The sequence below is a fragment of the Rana temporaria genome, chromosome 1 (assembly GCF_905171775.1).
Source record: "Rana temporaria chromosome 1, aRanTem1.1, whole genome shotgun sequence".
Lineage (NCBI taxonomy): Eukaryota > Metazoa > Chordata > Amphibia > Anura > Ranidae > Rana > Rana temporaria.
In genome coordinates, this window is record NC_053489.1 from 27,450,830 (window position 1) to 27,471,994 (window position 21,165).

Below are 21,165 nucleotides of genomic sequence, written 5' to 3' on the forward strand. Positions count from 1 at the left end.
TCTGCAGTCTCTGACTGTCTCCTGTACTATGCCTGCAGTCTCTGATCATCTTCTGTATCATGTCTGCAGTCTCTGACCATTTCCTGTATTATGTCTGCAGTCTCTGCTCATCTCCTGTATCATGTCTGCAGTCTCCGACCATTTCCTGTATTATGTCTGCAGTCTCTGACCATCTCCTGTATCATGTCTGTAGTATGTCTGGGGGCTCTTTCTAACAGACTCTCTAACAGAAGCCCTCTCTGTGTCCATCAGAGAGGCCCCCCTCCAGGTCCCAATAAAGTACTCTGCTTCTCTTCCTGTGTTTTGTTTATTGTTAAGGATCCCAGAGTAATGAAGACTTTGTGAGGGAGCATTTTTGTGGTTGAGTCGTTGCCATAGAAACATGTGTAAAGGGGAGGCGTTAGTAAAATGACCACACCCATGTGGGGGCGCCAGAAATATTTCTGCACCCAGGTGCCTGTGACCCTAGCATCGGCCCTGTATCTAGAAGAAGCCATCACCATATGATGCCACGCAGGGGCGGACTGACAACTCATGGGACCCTAGGGCAATAGAAGATTATGGGGCCCCCAGGCTTACAGATGGCCACCACGCCAGGAGGCAGTGCAGAGGCGGGGCAGCTAAAATCTTGGGATTTTCACATCAAAAGCATGTCGGTTTCGGACATATCAGGGGCAGATGTAAAAAAACACAGATTTTTACATACTGTCCCTGGTTTTACTGAGCCTGGCAACCCTGATGGGCCCCCTAGTGGCATGGGACCCGTGGGCAGTGCCCAAATGGTCAGACCGCCCCTGATGCAATGCCATTGCTGTAACTGTGAGCTTTTCATGATGTGGCCTGATACAGTTGGTGATCTAATATACATTATCCACATGCACTGGGACAGGGGTGGACAAAGTCACCAAGTGGACCCTATGCAACACCAACCACCCCTTTATTAAACGATCAACCAAATAAGATCATATTTTTGCTATGTATAAACCAGAATATGACTAGCAATGCATACTTATTGCACAAAAGTGGACTGATGTTACTACACCATGCCATGCTCCATGGAGAAATACGGATTTTAACTTGTAAACACCAAATGTCATAAATAGGCTTAGGCATGAAAGGGTTATTCCACCATGACAATGTCACCACAGATCTTGTACATCATTTCAATATCACCCCATTTGTATTTCACCCACCTCTGTTTAGCATCAGTCTAGAACCCCCTACCAGGTCAAGCACATGACAGCTGATTGTACCCTGCCTTTTCAAAGTCCTATCTCCCCCTATTTCATGCTACATCATATCCTGTCACTTCATTTTACAAACTAGTCCAACCGGTTCATTTGCATATCAGCTTCTAAAACACATGGCCCTAAAATCTAACAATTCACATATATATGTGATTCGAGGTACTTTCCTGCTACATCATATCCTGTTACCTCACTTTACAAACTAGTCCAACAGGTTCATTTGCATTTCAGCTTCTAAAATAATACATGGTCCTAAAATCCAAAATTCACATATATCTATGTGATTCAAGGTGCTCCACCTCTGTTTAGCATCAGTCTGGCACCCCTACTGGGTCCAGCACTGGAGAGCTGATTGTACCCTGCCTGTTCAAACTCCTATCTCCCTCTATTTCCTGCTACATCATATCCTGTTACCTCACTTTACAAACTAGCCCAACAAGTTAATTTGCATATCAGCTTCTAAAACAATATATGGCCCTAAAATCTAACAATTCACATATATCTATGTGATTCAAGGTGCTCCACCTCTGTTTAGCATCAGTCTGGCACCCCCCTGCCAGGTCCAGCAAAGGAGAGCGGATTGTACCCTGCCTGTTCAAAGTCCTATCCCCCCCCCTATTTCCTGCTACATCATATCCTGTTACCTCACTTTACAAACTAGTCCAACAGGTTAATTTGCATATCAGCTTCTAAAACAATATAGGGTCCTAAAACCCCAAATTCACATATATCTATGTGATTCAAGGTGCTCCACCTCTGTTTAGCATCAGTCTGGCACCCCCTACTGGGTCCAGCACTGGAGTGCTGATTGTACCCTGCCTGTTCAAACTCCTATCCCCCCCCCCATTTCCTGCTACATCATATCCTGTTACCTCACTTTACAAACTAGCCCAACAGGTTCATTTGCATTTCAGCTTCTAAAATAATACATGGTCCTAAAATCCAAAATTCACATATATCTATGTGATTCAAGGTGCTCCACCTCTGTTTAGCATCAGTCTGGCACCCCCTGCCAGGTCCAGCAAAGGAGAGCGGATTGTACCCTGCCTGTTCAAACTCCTATCTCCCTCTATTTCCTGCTACATCATATCCTGTTACCTCACTTTACAAACTAGCCCAACAAGTTCATTTGCATATCAGCTTCTAAAACAATATATGGCCCTAAAATCTAACAATTCACATATATCTATGTGATTCAAGGTGCTCCACCTCTGTTTAGCATCAGTCTGGCACCCCCCTGCCAGGTCCAGCCAGCAAAGGAGAGCTGATTGTACCCTGCCTGTTCAAAGTCCTATCCCCCCCCCTATTTCCTGCTACATCATATCCTGTTACCTCACTTTACAAACTAGCCCAACAAGTTCATTTGCATATCAGCTTCTAAAACAATTCATGGCCCTAAAATCGAACAATTCACATACAGTATATCTTTGTGATTCAAGGTGCTCCACCTCTGTATTAGCATCAGTCTGGCACCCCCTATTGTTCTAAAACAATTCATGGACCTAAAATCGAACAATTTACATATATCTATGCTATTAAAAAATTACCACCATAGCCATAACAACACATAGCCCTATTTGTACTGGTGAGGGAATGTCCTCCCATTTTGAAGAGATTTCCCCTCACTTCCTGTTGTGTCTCTGGGACAGGAAGTAAAGGAATACCTCCCTATCTAGGACAGTTAGAAGAGAGAAAAAAAACGATGCTGGCTCTTACCATTTCCTACTGTATCCAAAAATAGACACTTTAATCATTTTGTTAGTTATCACATGACCCAAAAATGCAGGCGTCTCTCTCTTACCTGATGTTGGCGTCATAGGAGCAGCGGCCAGGCCGTTCATGTTGAGGGCTGCCATCTGTTGCATCTGGGCGGCCGCGAAGGCAGCCATGGGGTTCAGGTATCCGCCCTGCGCGACGGAAGCCATGATGGCAGCCTGCTGCTGCATCAGCTGAAACAAAGAGAACGGGGAAAAAATATCACGAGTTACAGCCAGGGACCCCCCCACAGACCTTGGACTGAAGGATCACCCCGTATGCCATTACCTACTCAAGGGGGTTGTCATAATTAACCTTGCTCCATTCAAAGCAATACTCCCCCTTTGTATAGTTAAATCCCAGTAGGTAGGAATACAACCGACACATTTAATGGTTCACAATAGAGCAATAGAGTCAACACATCTGATAAATTCCTAGTTGATTGCTAGCTGTGTGGTTCTAGTGGAAGTGACCCCCCCCCCCCATCATGTGTCCTGTGAAGCAGTATGTGATGTCTACTGCAGACAAACGAGTGACGGGCCAGCCGTGAGATGCAGGGGATTGTGGGAAGATACTATGAAGATTGAGATCAGGCATTTATACAAGCAGGTTTTTAAAGTAACACATTTCTTGCTTTTCTGTATATTTATAAGAATATAGTAGACATGTGCACTGCCGAAAAAATTTGTTTGCTTTTCGTTTAATTTGTTTGTTTGTTTTTTCGTTTTTCGGGTCATTCGTTACGATCACAATTCGCAAATTCGAAAAAATTGTACATTCGTAAATTCGGAATTCGAATTTTGAAAATCCGAAGACCCGAAATTTAGAAAATCAGAAATAATAACTAACTAGTAATAACTTAACTATTAAAAACTATTAACTACTTGCCGACCAGCCGCCGTCATTTTACGGCGGCAAGTCGGCTCCCCTGCGCCAGAGCCCTTAGCTCTACGTCGGCTCTCTCGCAGGCCACTAGGGGCGCGCGCTCGCCCCCGACTCCCGTGCGCGAGCCCGGCGGGCGCGACCGCTGCGTTACCGGAACCGGGAGCTGTGTGTATAAACACACAGCTCCCAGTCCTGTCAGGGAGAGAAATGCTGATCTTCTGTTCATACTATGTATGAAAAGAAGATCAGTCATTTCCCCTAGTGAGGCCACCCCCCTACAGTTAGAACACACCCAGGGAACATACTTAACCCCTTCCCCGACCTCTAGTGTTAACCCCTTCACTGCCAGTGGCATTTTTATAGTAATCAATGCATTTTTATAGCACTGATCGCTATAAAAATGCCAATGGTCCCAAAAATGTGTCAAAAGTGTCCGAAGTGTCCGCCATAATGTCGCAGTACCAAAAAAAAAAATCGCTGATCGCCGCCATTACTAGTAAAAAAAAATATTAATAAAAATGCCATAAAACTACCCCCTATTTTGTAAATGCTATAATTTTTTGCGCAAACCAATCAATAAACGCTTATTGCGTTGTTTTTTTTTTTTACAAAAAATATGTAGAAGAATACGTATCGGCCTAAACTGAGGAAAAAAAATGTTTTGTTATATATTTTTGGGGGATATTTATTATAGCAAAAAGTAAAACATATTCATTTTTTTCAAAATTGTTGCTCTATTTTTGTTTATAGCGCAAAAACTAAAAACCGCAGAGGTGATCAAATACCACCAAAAGAAAGCTCTATTTGTGGGGAAAAAAGGACGCCAATTTTGTTTGGGAGCCACGTCGCATGACCGCGCAATTGTCAGTTAAAGCGACGCAGTGCCGAATCGCAAAAAGGGGCAAGGTCTTTGACCAGCAATATGGTTAAAGTGGTTAAATTATAGGTATTGGAATTTCCTTTCAATTTTGACTGTTAGTGAACAGAACGAATACAAATTTGTCCAAAGTATCGAATTATCCGAAATAACAAATGCTGCAACAAATGGAACTGATTGATTTAATAATAATAAATAACAATAATAATTATTATTATTATTTATTATTATTTAGTTCTGTTTCATTTGTTTAGATGCAGCATTCGTTATTTCGGATAATTCGTAACTTTGGACAAATTCGTGCTCGTTCTGTTCACTAACTGCCAAAATTTGAAAGGAAAATCCAATACCTATAATTTAATAGTTAGTAATAGTTAAGTTATTATTAGTTCGTTATTATTTCAGCTTTTCAAATTTTCTGTTTTTTTGATTTTCGAATTTAAAATTTACAATTTTTTTTCAAACTTACGAATTTTTCGGATTTATGAGTTTTCGAATATTAAAATTTACGAATATTCGGAAGAGTTTGTAAAACAAATTTTCGATAATTCAGATATTTAGCAATTAACTAATTTGTCGACATTCGTTAAAAAACAAATTTGGAATGCAACAAATTGCACATGTCTAAAATATTGGCACAGCTATGCATTCAATGAAAATGCTGCTACATTAGGCATGTGCAAATGGGGTACAAACGAATGTACTCAGGCTATTTCCTTTATGGGTCAATTGTTATTCATTCATAAAAAAACTGAGTGGTTCGGGAAAATACTACATTATGGCCACTAGATGGAGCTAAGGATCATATTAAATCTGTGGGGTGTGGTAATAAAAAAAAACTGGGCAGTAACCCCATCAAATGTATATATGTATATCTGTGTGTATGACTGTGTGTCCCAAGCGTGTCATGATTCTACGGGGTAAAATGACGGCACCAGCCAAGCAGACACTGGCTGGAAAAAGCGCCTAGAGGCGATTCAGTTTGCATGTGTAGCGCTATACAAGTCATTCATTCATTCAAATGTGACTCATTGAAGTGAATGGGTACATCATGCACAACTCTCTCTCTCTCGCTTTCTGAGAGTTTGCCAGGAAGGGAGGGGGGGACGAGTCATAAGAGGGCCAATGAGAGCGGCAGAGCTAGAGGTGTGCCTCTGTGTAAATCCAGGAAGTGAACAGGCAGCAGCTACAGCTGCCCACAGTTAAAATGGATACAGCCAGACTCAGTGGAGGGAGATTTCTGCAGCATATTTGGCAAGTATAGAACTCACAGTATATATGAAATAATATGCAAAGTGGTTGGAGGGAAGCTTCAGAATGGCAAAGATGTTTTTTATTACAGATTATGTGAGCAGACTGCAGTTCCGCTTTAATTCAAAACACAGAATTTATAAAGCTTGTCTGAGTGTTCAGAAAAGCATGGGGCGGGGAGCTGAAGTTACACTCTGCAAAGCTCATTGAGAAGAGCTCTGAAAGCTGGTTGGAAGGAAGGAAGCCCCCCCCCCCTTCACAGAGCAAACAGCAAAGAGCTGAGGCTGTCAGTCACAGGCTGTGTACTGGAGCTCCATCCTCTGTCACCCTTTTTCTCTTGGTGTCAGGAAAACTTGTCAGAAGGGATCTTTTTTTGGTAGGATGAAAAAGGTAGTTTGGGTTGTCTCTGGTCATGTGACTAACTCCCTGCTACTGTTCCCTTTATAGAATAGGGCAATGTTGGCAAACTTTGGCACCCCAGATGTTTTGGAACTACATTTCCCATGATGCTCATGCTCTCTGCAGTGTAGGAGAGCACCATGGGAAATGTAGTTTCAAAACATCTGGGGTGCCAAGGTTCACCATCACTGGTCTAGGTAGACAACATTGGCTTTATCTACCTGAACATCATGCCTCCAGGAGACCACATGACCAATGCCAAGGTACCAGTCACATAGTCAGTCCCGGATTGCCATAAGGAATATTTCTCGGATGAGGACTTTTCCTTGACAATCCCAAGCAGGCTGACTTCTTATCTATAGATGGGCTTTATGGACGCAACGGCTGTCAGAAGTTAGGTGCAGCATCCATGGATATGTATTTCAATCTTCATATAACACTGCAAAGCGAACGGCTGCCAGAACCTTATTAAAAAAAAAAAAAAGAGAGGAAGCTTTGGCACTCGGCGGGCGCTTGGCACGAGGAGACGTCTTAAATATACATGAGAAGCTGGTTCCTCTGCCCAGCGCACCCCAACAACAAAGCGCAAGCCTGGTATTCCCAGAACGCAATGGAGTACGCGTTCCAGCGATGAGCCGAACGGCAGCCTGTGCCCTCTGGCAGCTCGTTTCTTCTTTGCCCGCTTGCTGGGGTACGTTTTTAATTTTTTTTTTTCCGATTCGGCAGCCTGGGTATACAGATGTAGCCTGGCACGGTTCTGAGCGCCCAGCCGTTTCATCTCTGTAATGATGGGAAGCACCCGACCCATGAAAGTCACCAGATCAAGGGACGGATATCGCAACGGTTTATAGCGCATGGACCCAAAAGTGCGATAAAAAATGCTCCAAATACTCCAATAACGGAGTATTATTTTATAGAAACAATTGGGTTCAAATGGATTGTAAATTTGAACAGACCGCTATCACCACGTTGAGTTTCGGGGTTCAGAAGTCAGAGTCACTAACCAATGCACCTCTACTAGTGACTTGAGGGTAAATCAACATCAGCAACGGAGGCGAATGAACCATAATGGGGTCTATTGTTAAAAATAATAAATTGGACGAATGTGATGATCATTCGCCCGGAACAAGAGGAATTCTGGCCAGCGTTTTGTTTTAGCCAAAAGCCCAACTCCGTACAAGAAAAAAGTATTCCCATGCAAAAAAAAAAAGTGGCAGATCCACAAAGGAAGCACGCGGGCGTATCTACTGATACGCCGGCGTACTTTCAAATTTCCTGCGTCGTATCTTTGGTTTGAATCCTCAAACCAAGATACGACGGCATCTGGGTTAGATCCGACAGGCGTACGACTTCGGATCTTAGATGCAATACTTTGGCGTCCGCTGGGTGGCGTTCACGTCGTTTTCCGCGTCGGGTATGCAAATTAGCTATTTCCGACGATCCACGAACGTACGCGCGGGCGTCGCATTCTCTTAAGTCGTCTCTAGACGGCTTTTACCGGCGTATAGTTAAAGCTGGTATTTCGACGCGTATAGTTAGACTTGACATGTTAAGTATGGCCGTCGTTCCCGCGTTTATTTTGTCGTTCGTGAATCGGGATGGACGTAATTCACGTCTATGTTAAAAAAAATGACGTCCTTGCGACGTCATTTAGCGCAATGCAAGGCGGGAAATTTAGGGACAGCGCATGCGCAGTTCATTCGGCGCTTCATTTAAATGAAACACGCCCCCTAATCGCCGATTTGAATTACGCGCCGTTACGCCGCCAGAGATAGACCACGCCGCCGCGACTTACGGCGCAAATTCTTTCAGGATTTGAACCGAGGACAAGTAAGTCACGGCGGCGTAGCGTATCTCAGATACGCTGCGCCGGGGCAGAGCTTTGTGGATCTGCCCCAAAGTGTCAAAAGAGTCCGATCTGTCCGCCGCGATGTCGCAGTCCCGCTAAACATCACGGATCGCCACCATTACTAGTTAAAAAAAAAATCGGATGGTGGCAAGCCAACCAGGAGGTCTGCCGGTCACCCGTGATCGCTCCAGAGACAGGCAGAACGGGGACCTGTCGGTTTAAACAAACTGATCTTTGAGGGGAGGAGAGAGAGATCGTCTGTTCCTAGTGATCAGGAACAGCGATCTCTCTCCTCCTCCAGTCAGTCCCCTCCCCCTACAGTTAGAAACACCTCCCTAGGACACACGTAACCCCTTAACTGCCCCCTAGAGTTAACCCCTTCCCTGCCAGTGACATTTATACAGAAATTGGTGGCTATTTTTAGCTTTGAGCGCTGTATAAATGTCACTGGTCCCCAAAAAAGTGTCAAAAGTGTCCGATGTGTCCACCGCCATGTCACAGTCCGGCTAAAAATCGCAGATCGCCGCCATTACTAGTAAAAAAAACAAGAAAAATAATAAAAATGCTAAAAGTATATCCCCTAGGCCAATTTGTCCCAAAAAAGTGTCAAAGGAGTCCGATCTGTCCGCCGCGATGTCGCAAAAATCGCAGATCGCCGCCATTACTAGTAAAAAAAAAATAATAATAATAATAAAAATGCCAAACATATATGCCCTATTTTGTCCCAAAAAAGTGTCAAAAGTGTCCGATCTGTCCGCCGCAATGTCGCAGTCCCGCTAAAAACCGCAGATCGCCGCCAATACTAGTAAAAAAATAAAAAATAATAATAAAAATAAAAATGACATAAATATATCCCCTATTTTGTCCCAAAAAAGTGTCAAAAGTGTCCGATCTGTCCGCCGCAATGTCGCAGTCCCGCTAAAAACTGCAGATCGCCGCCATTACTAGTAAAAAGATAAAAAATAATAATAATAAAAAGCCCATAAATATATCCCCTATTTTGTCCCAAAAAAGTGTCAAAAGTGTCCAATCTGTCCGCCGCAATGTTGCAGTCCCGCTAAAAACCGCAGATCGCCGCCATTACTAGTAAAAAAATAAAAAATAATAATAAAAATAAAAATGACATAATTATATCCCCTATTTTGTCCCAAAAAAGTGTCAAAAGTGTCTAATCTGTTCGCCGCAATGTCGCAGTCCTGCTAAAAAACGCAGATCGCCGCCATTACTAGTAAAAAAAAGAATCCACCCCCCCCCCCGGTGACATATGACATACGTCAGCGGCAGCGAAAGGGTAAATATCAGAAAATAAAATAAAAACACTCACAAAGGTAATATTTACAACTATTTTCGGAATGCCGATACACTGGCACAGCAATTTTCTTTTACAAATAGACCTCCCTCCCCCCAAATGATTTTAAAAGAAAAAAAAAGTTCATTCTGCTCCCATCTCAGCTCCATCCAGCAGAACGGCCTCCTTTGTGTCCCGGGTGAAATCACCCGTGAAATGCTGAAATCGGCGGCTCTTTAAATAAAAGGCGCACTTGTAATGGAAGCAATGCCCTGTACATTAGCCTTTATGAACTGCGAATGGCTGCGTGAGCCCTCCTTCATGAACTCCACACTTGAAAGTGGAAGGTACATTAGGAAGGCAACACTCAAGGCTAATTACACCCATTATGTCCGCACTTTCAGCCACACAGGCAAAAAAAAAAAAAAAAGAGGCGATGTAGCTTTTATAATCCTGCAGAGCCCAGTAAAGTATGGAGAGGAGAGGGATGGCAAAACGTGGACACCTTTCTGTCCATGCATCCCAGCCAGCTGCTGGAGTTGGTAGTACCCTGGGACTCGCTATGAACCCAATTAAACTTCATTTAAAGGGTATATTCAGATATGACCCAAGTTTACACCAAAACCTCCCGCTGTCCCTTTGCATCAGGTCCCAGTGATCATTTTTTGGTTTGACCTTGTTTGTGTAGTCAGAAAAAGCTTTTATTTATTTTTTTATTTATTTTTTTATAATAATGAACGAAAATAATAATAATAATAATAACACCACCACCAACAACAACAACAACAACAACAACAACACTACAATTACTAATAATAATAATAATAATAATAATAATAATAATAATTATTATTATTATTATTATTATTTTTAGTGTTCATTATTATAAATACATTTTTAATTATAATACAGGAATTAAACAATGAATACAATAATAATAATAATAATAATAATAATAATAATAATAATAATAATAATAATAACAACAACAATACTACAACTACTACTAATAATAATAATTATTATTATTATTATTATTATTATTATTATTATTATTATTATTATTATTTTTAGTGTTTATTATTATAAATATTTTTTAAATATAACAAAGGAATTAAACAATAAATACAATAATAATAATAATAATAATAATAATAATAATAATAATAATAATAATAATAATAATAATTATAATAATAATTCAACAACAATACTACAACTAATACTACTAATTATTATTATTATTATTATTATTATTATTAATATTATTATTATTATTAGTGTTCATTATTAAAAATATTTTTTAAATATTATTATTCTATTTATTAATTCCTTTATTATAACAACAACAACAACAATACTACTACTACTAATTATTATTATTATTATTATTATTCGTGTTCATTATTATAAGTACATTTTAAAATATAATAAAGGAATTAAACAATAAATATAATAATAATAATAATAATAATAATAATAATAATAATAATAATAATAAAAATAATAATAACAACAATACTACAACTACTACTAATAATTATTATTATTATTATTATTATTATTATTATTATTATTATTATTATTATTTTTAGTGTTTATTATTATAAATATTTTTAAATATAATAAAGGAATTAAACAATAAATACAATAATAATAATAATAATAATAATAATAAAAATAATAATAACAACAATACTACAACTACTACTAATAATAATAATTATTATTATTATTATTATTATTATTATTATTATTATTTTTAGTGTTTATTATTATAAATATTTTTAAATATAATAAAGGAATTAAACAATAAATACAATAATAATAATAATAATAATAATAATAATAATAATAATTCAACAACAATACTACAACTAATACTACTAATTATTATTATTATTATTATTAGTATTATTATTAGTGTTCATTATTAAAAATATTTTTTAAATATTATTATTCTATTTATTAATTCCTTTATTATATAACAACAAAAACAACAATACTACTACTACTAATTATTATTATTAGTATTATTTTTAGTGTTTATTATTATAAGTACATTTTAAAATATAATAAAGGAATTAAACAATAAATATAATAATAATAATAATAATAATAATAATAATAATAATAATAATAATAATATTATTATTATTATTATTATTATCAACAACAACAACAACAAAAACAACAACAACATTAACAACAATACTACAACTACTACTACTTATTATTATTATAATTATTATTATTATTATTATTATTATTATTATTATTATTATTATTATTATTTTTAGTGTTCATTATTATACATACATTTTTAAATATAATAAAGGAATTAAGCAATGTATACAATAATAATACAAATAATAATAACAATAATAATACAACTACTATGGAACCGTTCTAATAGGAGCGACGCAAGTCGCTCCGACTTAGAAAAAAGGTTCCTGTAGTATTTCGGGGGCGGCTCGGGGCGACCTGCATTGACTTCTATACAGAAGTCGTTTTGCGAATCGCCTCTGAAGTCGTCCTCAGAGTCGCCCCCGAAGTCGTGCCGCCTATGTGTGAACCGGCTCTGACTGTGTCCTGTGTACATAACCTTGTGGTAATTTTTTATTTTATTATTTTATCTAAATTATTATTGTTATTATTATTACTTTATATTATTTTATGTATTTTTTTATTATTATTTGGATCAATTATTTTTAACTTGAATTGGAAACGACTTGTTAAAATTGTTTTGCTTTTATCCACCGTGGTTGTGGTTTACTATAACGATCACCATTTACTTATTTATTTGATCTTTCCCGAGTATACAAACACTAAGGCGCCATTCACACTTGGCGTAGCCTTCCATCCTTTCCTCCCACTCTTCAGCTCCGCAGAGCTGCACATTTTCTGCGCAGAGCTCCCTGCTGGGTGCGTCCGGTGTGACAAGCCAGGCGAGGGCAGCGCACACAGATTGCACGGGTGAAGCTCTGACAAGACTCGTTAGGAATTTTTTGGCCGAGCCCCCTCTCAGGGGGGTTTAGGCTGCATTTTAGGCGATCACATTCTATTTTCCTGCTGGAAGAGTCAGACGCGGGGCATACTAATTCACTGTGATGGCTTCCTCCGTGGTGATCTAGAGGGGAAGGCTTTGCTCTCAATGAGAAGTCACTTCATGTCATTCTGAAGCTGGGCGCATCATTTCCAATGTACTTTTATGTCCCAGGGATTTGTAAACAAACTTTGCGGCGAGCTGATAACCCCTTATGATCTCAGATGCCAAGTACAGGATTAGGGCCCATTCACATCGCTGTGGTGTGTTTAAGGCATGGGGGTTCTATTGCACATTGACATGCATTGCATTAAGGCAGCCCATTCATATAAATACAGGTGTGTGAATAAGGAAAATACCACACTATAACCACTAGATGGAGCTGACGAGTACTGCATTATGACCACTAGATGGAGCTGTTGTGTACTGAATTATGGCCACTAGATGGAGCCGACGATTACTGCATTATGACCACTAGATGGAGCTGAGGATTACTGCATTATGGCCACTAGATGGAGCTGACGAGTACTGCATTATGACCACTAGATGGAGCTGACGAGTACTGCATTATGACCACTAGATGGAGCTGTTGAGTACTGAATTATGGCCACTAGTGGAGCCCGACGATTACTGCATTATGACCACTAGATGGAGCTGAGGATTACTGCATTATGGCCACTAGATGGAGCTGACGAGTACTGCATTATGACCACTAGATGGAGCTGACGAGTACTGCATTATGAACACTAGATGGCGCTATTGAGTACTGAATTATGGCCATCTAGATAGAGCTGACGAGTACTGCATTATGGCCACTAGATGGAGCTGACAAGTACTGCATTATGGCCACTAGATGGAGCTGACGAGTACTGCATTATGACCACTAGATGGAGCTGACCAGTACTGCATTATGGCCACTAGATGGAGCCGACGAGTACTGCATTATGGCCAGTATATGAAGCTGACGAGTACTGCATTATGGCCACTAGATGGAGCTGAAGATTACTGCATTATGACCACTAGATGGCGCTGACGAGTACTGCATTATGGCCACTAGATGGAGCCAACGAGTACTGCATTATGGCCACTAGATGGAGCCGACAAGTACTGCATTATCGCCATCTAGAGGAGCCGACGATTACTGCATTATGACCACTAGATGGAGCCGAGGAGTACTGCATTATGGCCACTAGATGGAGCTGACGAGTACTGCATTATGACCACTAGATGGAGCTGACGAGTACTGCATTATGGCCACTAGATGGAGCTAACGAGTACTGCATTATGGCCACTAGATGGAGCCGACAAGTACAGCATTATCGCCACTAGATGGAGCCGACGATTACTGCATTATGACTACTAGATGGAGCTGAGGAGTACTGCATTATGACCACTAGATGGAGCTGAACGAGTACTGCATTATGACCACTAGATGGAGCTGACGAGTACTGGCATTATGCCACTAGATGAAGCTGGCGCTTACTGCATTATGGCCACTAGATGAAGCGGGCGCTTTCTGCATTATGACCACTAGATGGAGCTGACCAGTACTGCATTATGGCCACTAGATGGAGCCGACGAGTACTGCATTATGGCCAGTATATGAAGCTGACGAGTACTGCATTATGGCCACTAGATGGAGCTGAAGATTACTGCATTATGACCACTAGATGGAGCTGTTGAGTACTGAATTATGTCCACTAGATGGAGCCGAGGAGTAATGCATTATGGCCACTAGATGGAGCTGACGATTACTGCATTATGGCCACTAGATGGAGCTGACGATTACTGCATTATGGCCACTAGAAGCAGCTGACAATACCTCCATTACAGCCACCAGATAGAGCTGACGATTACTGCATTATGGCCACTAGATGGCGCTGTATACAGTGCTCCCAAAACTCCCCTCCACATTGGAATGAATGGGCAGCCTGAAAAGCACTGCAGAAGCACCACAACACTTTTTAACTCCTTTTTCGGGGTTAAAAGCGCCCGATAGCAGCCGAAAACATCGGTAAAGCTCTGCAAAAACGAGCTGCTCTTTATGGCAAACGCACGGGTGGCCCCAGTGTGAAAGGGGTCAAAGATCCAACTATTACTTATAGCTCCATCTAGTGGCATAATGCAGTAATCGTGAGCTCCACCTAGTGGTCATACTGTAGTAATTGTCAGCTCCATCCAGTGGTCATAATGTAGTATTTATCAGCTCCATCTAGTGGTCATAATGTTGTAATTCTCAGCTCCATCTAGTGGTCATACTGTAGTAATTATCAGCTCCCTCTAGTGGTCATAATGTAGTAATCGTCAGCTCCATCTATTGGTCATACTGTAGTAATTATCAGCTCCATCCAGCGGTCACTATACAGTAATTGTCAACTCCATCTAGTGGTCATAATGTAGTAATCATCAGCTCCATCTAGTGGTCATAATGTAGTAATTATCAGCTCCACCTAGTGGCCATAATGCAGTATCTTCCTAAATCACTCTATATTTTACAGATGAAGAAAATTTGATCTGGAGAGAAAACAGACTAGTAACATTCAGTGTTGCCCTCATATGCACAGAACAAAGGTACATGCATTTTCGCTGGATGAATAGCTCTGCAATTTGAGATACACCCCATAGTATCCTTTTCATCCTGCTTTCTAATAATGGAGAAAAAGCAGCCACTTCCATTCATAGATGGAGCTAACGATCAAAGTTATTATATATTTATTTCCTAACCTCCAGCTATTTCTTATAGCTCCATCTAGTGGTCATAATGTAGTAATTATCAGCTCCATCTAGTGGTCATAATGCAGTAATCGTCAGCTCCATCTAGTGGTCATAATGCAGTACTCGTCAGCTCCATCTAGTGGTCATAATGCAGTAATCGTCAGCTCCATCTAGTGGTCATAATGTTGTAATCATCAGCTCCATCTAGTGGTCACTGTAATCGTCAGCTCCATCTAGTGGTCATAATGCAGTAATCGTCAGCTCCATCTAGTGGTCATAATGCAGTAATCGTCAGCTCCATCTAGTGGTCATAATGCAGTAATCGTCAGCTCCATCTAGTGGTCATAATGCAGTAATCGTCAGCTCCATCTAGTGGTCATAATGCAGTAATCGTCAGCTCCATCTATTGGCATAATGTAGTAATCATCAGCTCCATCTAATGGTCACTATACAGTAATCGTCAGCTCCATCTAGTGGTCATAAGGTAGTACTCATCAGCTCCATCTAGTGGTCATAATGTAGTAATTATCAGCTCCATCTAGTGGTCATAATGCAGTAATCGTCAGCTCCATCTAGTGGTCATAATGTAGTAATTATCAGTTCCCTCTAGTAGTCATAATGTAGTAATCATCAGCTCCATCTAATGGTCACTATACAGTAATCGTCAGCTCCATCTAGTGGTCATAAGGTAGTACTCATCAGCTCCTTCTAGTGGTCATAATGCAGGAATCGTCAGCTCCACCTAGTGGCCATAATGTAGTACTCGTCAGCTCCATCTAATGGTCACTATACAGTAATCGTCAGCTCCATCTAGTGGTCATAAGGTAGTACTCATCAGCTCCTTCTAGTGGTCATAATGCAGGAATCGTCAGCTCCACCTAGTGGCCATAATGTAGCATCTTCCTGATTCACTTTACATTTTACGAATGAAGAAAATTCGACCTGGAGAGGAAACATCCTAGTAACTTTCATTGTTGTCCTCATTTGCACAGAATGAATGTACATGCAGTTTCGCAGGATGGATAACTTTGCTCATTTTTTATAAATATAGTCCTAAGTGGCATTTTCATCCTCCTTCCTAATGAGGGAGCAAAGCCAGTTCTTTCCACTCATCAAGTGTGGGGGGGGGGGGGGGCATCACTGCCATTAACAGTATAATGTAGTAATCATCAGCTCCATCTAGTGGTCATAATGTAGTAATCATCAGCTCCATCTAGTGGTCATAATGCAGTAATCGTCAGCTCCATCTAGTGGTCATAATGTAGTAATCGTCAGCTCCATCTAGTGGTCATAATGTTGTAATCATCAGCTCCATCTAGTGGTCATAATGTAGTAATCATCAGCTCCATCTAGTGGTCATAATGTAGTAATCATCAGCTCCATCTAGTGGTCATAATGTAGTAATTATCAGCTCCATCTAGTGGTCATAATGTTGTAATCATCAGCTCCATCTAGTGGTCATAATGCAGTAATCATCAGCTCCATCTAGTGGTCATAATGTAGTAATCATCAGCTCCATCTAGTGGTCATAATGTAGTAATCATCAGCTCCCTCTAGTGGTCATAATGCAGTAATCGTCAGCTCCATCTAGTGGCTATAATGCAGTATCAACCTGATTCACTCTATATTTTACAAATGAAGACAATTCAAGTGTGTGGATGGGGGGGGGGGGGCGGACCTCAGCAGGGCCTGGGACATCACTGCCATCAACAGTATATTTGGAATTCAGCACTACGGACAGCGTCACACACACTCACCCCCATAGATTTGCCTTTATTTTCTAATGGTGCCCCATGTCACTCGCTTGTCTGAAGGACGCCATCTACTGTCCCTCCCCTCCCCTGGGATCCGGACCCCCCATGTACAGCAGGTGATAGGTAAACTTTCCTCCTCTGTCACCTTGTAGGATGGGACACTCGGGGCTGTGCTTTATTGACTTACTGCCTGTGCATAAGCGCCATAAGCTCCGAACTGGATGGCCATTGGGTTGAACATTCCCATCTGCCCTGCCATTTGTTGCATGCGTCTCATTGTGCGCTCCTTGTCTGTGTCTGCAAATTTCACCACCAGGCTCGATGACGCCCCCTAGAAAATAGAGAAGAAAAATTCATTAAAGATGAACTCCCGGCCTTCCCTTCAGTCTTGCACAGTTGTAGCGGCTCCCCTGCTGGACTGAAATGGCTGACTCTGATTTCACCGCACACTGTGAGCGTCTCAAAATGTGCATTAGAAGTTGCAGCAAATCACATAGAGCCCCGCCTCATTTCCAGGCTTGAGGATGTACCAGTATCATCTGACCCAGGGGTCTCCAAACTGTGGGTCTTGGGCCAGATCCGGCCCTGTACAAGATTTCGTCTGGCCCATGGCTAGGGAGAGTTGCATATCTTCAATGTGCATTGATTGAGGGTTCAGGTCTCAGAGACTGCCTATGGTCTCTGCTTCAGTCTGATATTAAGGGGGCTCTAAAGAGGACCCTGATGTAAGGGGGGGGGCTCTGATTGTGACCTTGATGTAAGGAGAGATTCTGATGGAAAACCTGGTGTAGGGGCTACACTGATGGAGAACCTGATGTAAGAGGGACGCTGATGCAAAGGGAACTTTGATGAGGACCCTGGTGCAAGGGGGGTCTCTGATGGGGAACCTGATGTATGGGGGGGACTCTGACTGTGACCCTGATTAAAGGGTGGACACTGATGGGGACCCTGATGTAAGGGGGGACTGTGAGTGGGTCCCTGATGCATGGGGACCCGTAAGCAAGGAGGCAATCTGATGGGGATCCTGATGTAAGGGGGGACTCTGATGGGGACCCTAATGCATGGGGGGACCCTGATATGAGGGGGAACTCTGATGGGGACCCTGATGTAAGGGAGGACACTGATGGGGGCCCTTATGCACGGGGGACTCTGATGGGGACCCTGATAGAAGGGAGGACTCTGATGGGGACCCTGATGCATGGTGGGACTCTGATGGGGACCCTGATAGAAGGGAGGACTCTGATGGGGACCCTGATAGAAGGGAGGACTCTGATGGGGACCCTGATAGAAGGGAGGACTCTGATGGGGACCCTGATAGAAGGGAGGACTCTGATGGGGACCCTGATAGAAGGGAGGACTCTGATGGGGACCTTGATAGAAGGGAGGACTCTGATGGGGACCCTGATAGAAGGGAGGACTCTGATGGGGACCCTGATAGAAGGGAGGACTCTGATGGGGACCCTGATAGAAGGGAGGACTCTGATGGGGACCCTGATAGAAGGGATGACTCTGATGGAGAGCCAGATGTACAAGGGGGAACTCAGATGGTGAACCAGATGTGAAGGGGGGCTTTAATTGGGACCCTGATGGGGAACTGGATGAAAGGAAGGACTCAGAAGGGGAACCAAATGTAAGGGGGGGAACTCTGATAAGGGCCCCTGATGAAAGGGGGACCTTGATAGGGACCCAGGTAGAAAGGGCAGACCCAGATGGGGACTAAATACAATGTGATCCTTGTACTAAACTGATCTAGCCCTTTCCTCCCCAGCCAGACTGCCCCTCCCCTTTCATTGATTGAATTCCAGTTGTTTCAGTCACGCATTCTCTGCATCACATGTGGGCACACCAATGCAAACACAGTCTGCCTAGGGACACCCACTCCTTAGGAATGACATCCACCCATCAAGGCATTCCGATATTTGCATAACTCCTCCCATAGAACCAATCATATTCGCTCCCGCCCCCAAGGAATCAGCAATTCATCTTCATACTAAAAAAAAAAAAAACATTGCCGCTACAAAACCCTCACATGATCACTTTGCATTACATTTTTAACAAAATACCCCAAATATTCCACACAATTACAAAAAGGAGTCCGTGTATTAAATATCATAAAAATAAATAAATAATATTCTTCTTTAAAAAGTATCAACACTTCATAGCACATAGAACCAATCATGTTGGCTCCCGCCCCCGAGGAATCAGCAATTCACATATCTAAATAGCGTAAGAAAAATAATTATTCTCCTTTAAATAATATCAACACAGGAGTTTCCTTAAAGTACATAGAACCAATCATGTTGGCTCCCGCCCCCGAGGAATCAGCAATTCGTCTTCATACACGAAAAAAAAGCATTAATGCTGGAAAACCCTCACATGATCACTTTTCAATAAATTTTTAACAAAATACCCCAAATATTCCACAAAATTACAAAAAGAATTGTGTGTATTAAATATCATAAACAATATCATTATTTTCCTCTAAATTGTATCAACACTGGAATTTCTTTAAACTACAAAGAAGCAATCATATTGGCTCCCGCCCCTGAGGAATTAGCAATTTATCTTCATACACAAAAAAAAGCATTGCCGCTACAAAACCCTTACATGATCACTTTGCAATCAGCTTTTATCAAAATACCCAAAATATTCCACAAAATTACAAAAAGAAGTCTGTGTATTAAATATCATAAAAATATTATTATTTTCCTCTAAATAATATCAACAAAGGAGTTTCCTTAAAGTACATAGAACCAATCATATTAGCTCCCGCCCCCGAGGAATCAGCAATTTATCTTCATACTCAACAAAAAAAGCATTGCCGCTACAAAACCCTCACATGGTCACTTTTCAATAAATTTTTTTACCAAAATACCCGAAATATTCCACAAAGGGAACAGAGCCAGAAGTATGGCAGGGAGGTTTCACCAAAGGGGTCCTTTAAGAGCTTTAAGAAGCCAGCAGGTGATTCGGACCACCAGGCTCCACATTTAACCGCAATATGGCTTCTGGGCGGACTGACCCTTTAAATGTGATTACTCGTGTATTGATCAGAAAGTCTAATTCCAAAGTAATGAAACATGAGTCACGAGGAGCAACTGGGGTGACCAATTCTATTTTATAACAGCATAATGTTGTTATTGATCAGTCTCTTAATTGCCGCTCATCGGCGAAGGAATATTTGTAACGTAGACATTTCCTGCTAAGTCTCGGGCCTGATCAGTCGATGGCGCAGCGTACTTAATTAACTCTGATTCGCCACGCCAGCCGCTAAGCTGGGCTTAATGATGGTTCTGTCCTTAGAGAGAGGACCCCAGATCAGGTGGTTATCATCTATCCCAAGTCATCCAGGGTACCTTCATGACACCCCCCCCCCCCGGGGGGCGGGTCCTTGACACCCTGGGATCAACTCAAAAGAGGACCAGTGCATTTTTTGAACATGGAATTGGGCACAATTGCAATACAGTACATATATAGAAACTGCTTTCCTGTTATTCTCCATCCAGGCTTGCAATCCAGGCTCTCACCACAGGCAGGCAGTGTAGGTAGTTCCCCGACCCTGTTACATTGGTCAAGGGCCTGACCTCAGGATTCTGATTGGACAATTAAATCAGCAGCATTTTAATGAGCTCATTCCTGCTTCCTCATGTGAGCTGTGACAGCACCGGGCATAGCAGGCTAATTTTCATATGTTTACCTGGCTAATCTCAACTGCTTTGCTGAAAAAAAAAGCCAGTTTCTTACTGGCATATCACACAGATGAATGAAATAGAGCAGGGGTCTCCAAAGTATGGCCCGTTTGATCTGGCCCAATGCTTGGGTCAGTAGTGTATCCCCAGATTTAGTGCACAGACTAAGGTTTCAGCTCAGATGGTTTTATGGTTCTGGTAGGGACCCTGATGTAGGGGCGGATCTGATAGGGATCCAGGATGTAAGCAGGTACTTTGATAGGGACCCTGATGTAGGGGGAATCTGATATGGACCCTGATGTAAGGGGGGCTCTGACAGGGATCCAAGTGTAAGAGGGTACTTTGATAGGGACCCTGATGTAAGGGGGGATTCTGATATGGAACCTAACACAAGGGGAGACTCTAATAAG

The 21,165-nt window shown here is 41.5% G+C and overlaps 1 protein-coding gene across 30 annotated transcripts in view; it reads right to left on the reverse strand.

Annotated features, from left to right (window-relative positions):
- Window positions 1-21,165, reverse strand: part of CELF4 (CUGBP Elav-like family member 4) — a 1,399,301-nt gene that overhangs the window by 136,217 nt on the left and 1,241,919 nt on the right. For 29 of the 30 annotated variants that reach the window (XR_005746938.1, XM_040336074.1, XM_040336067.1 and 26 more), the window contains 2 exons: window positions 17,254-17,397; window positions 3,049-3,196 (listed from right to left, as the gene is read on the reverse strand). Coding sequence is in view for 29 of the 30 variants with exons in the window: in XM_040336074.1 (XP_040192008.1) it covers window positions 3,049-3,196; window positions 17,254-17,397 (292 nt within the window). In the remaining variant the exon portion in view is untranslated. The remainder of the gene's footprint in view (window positions 1-3,048; window positions 3,197-17,253; window positions 17,398-21,165) is intronic. The other variant, XM_040336059.1, reaches the window with a different exon arrangement.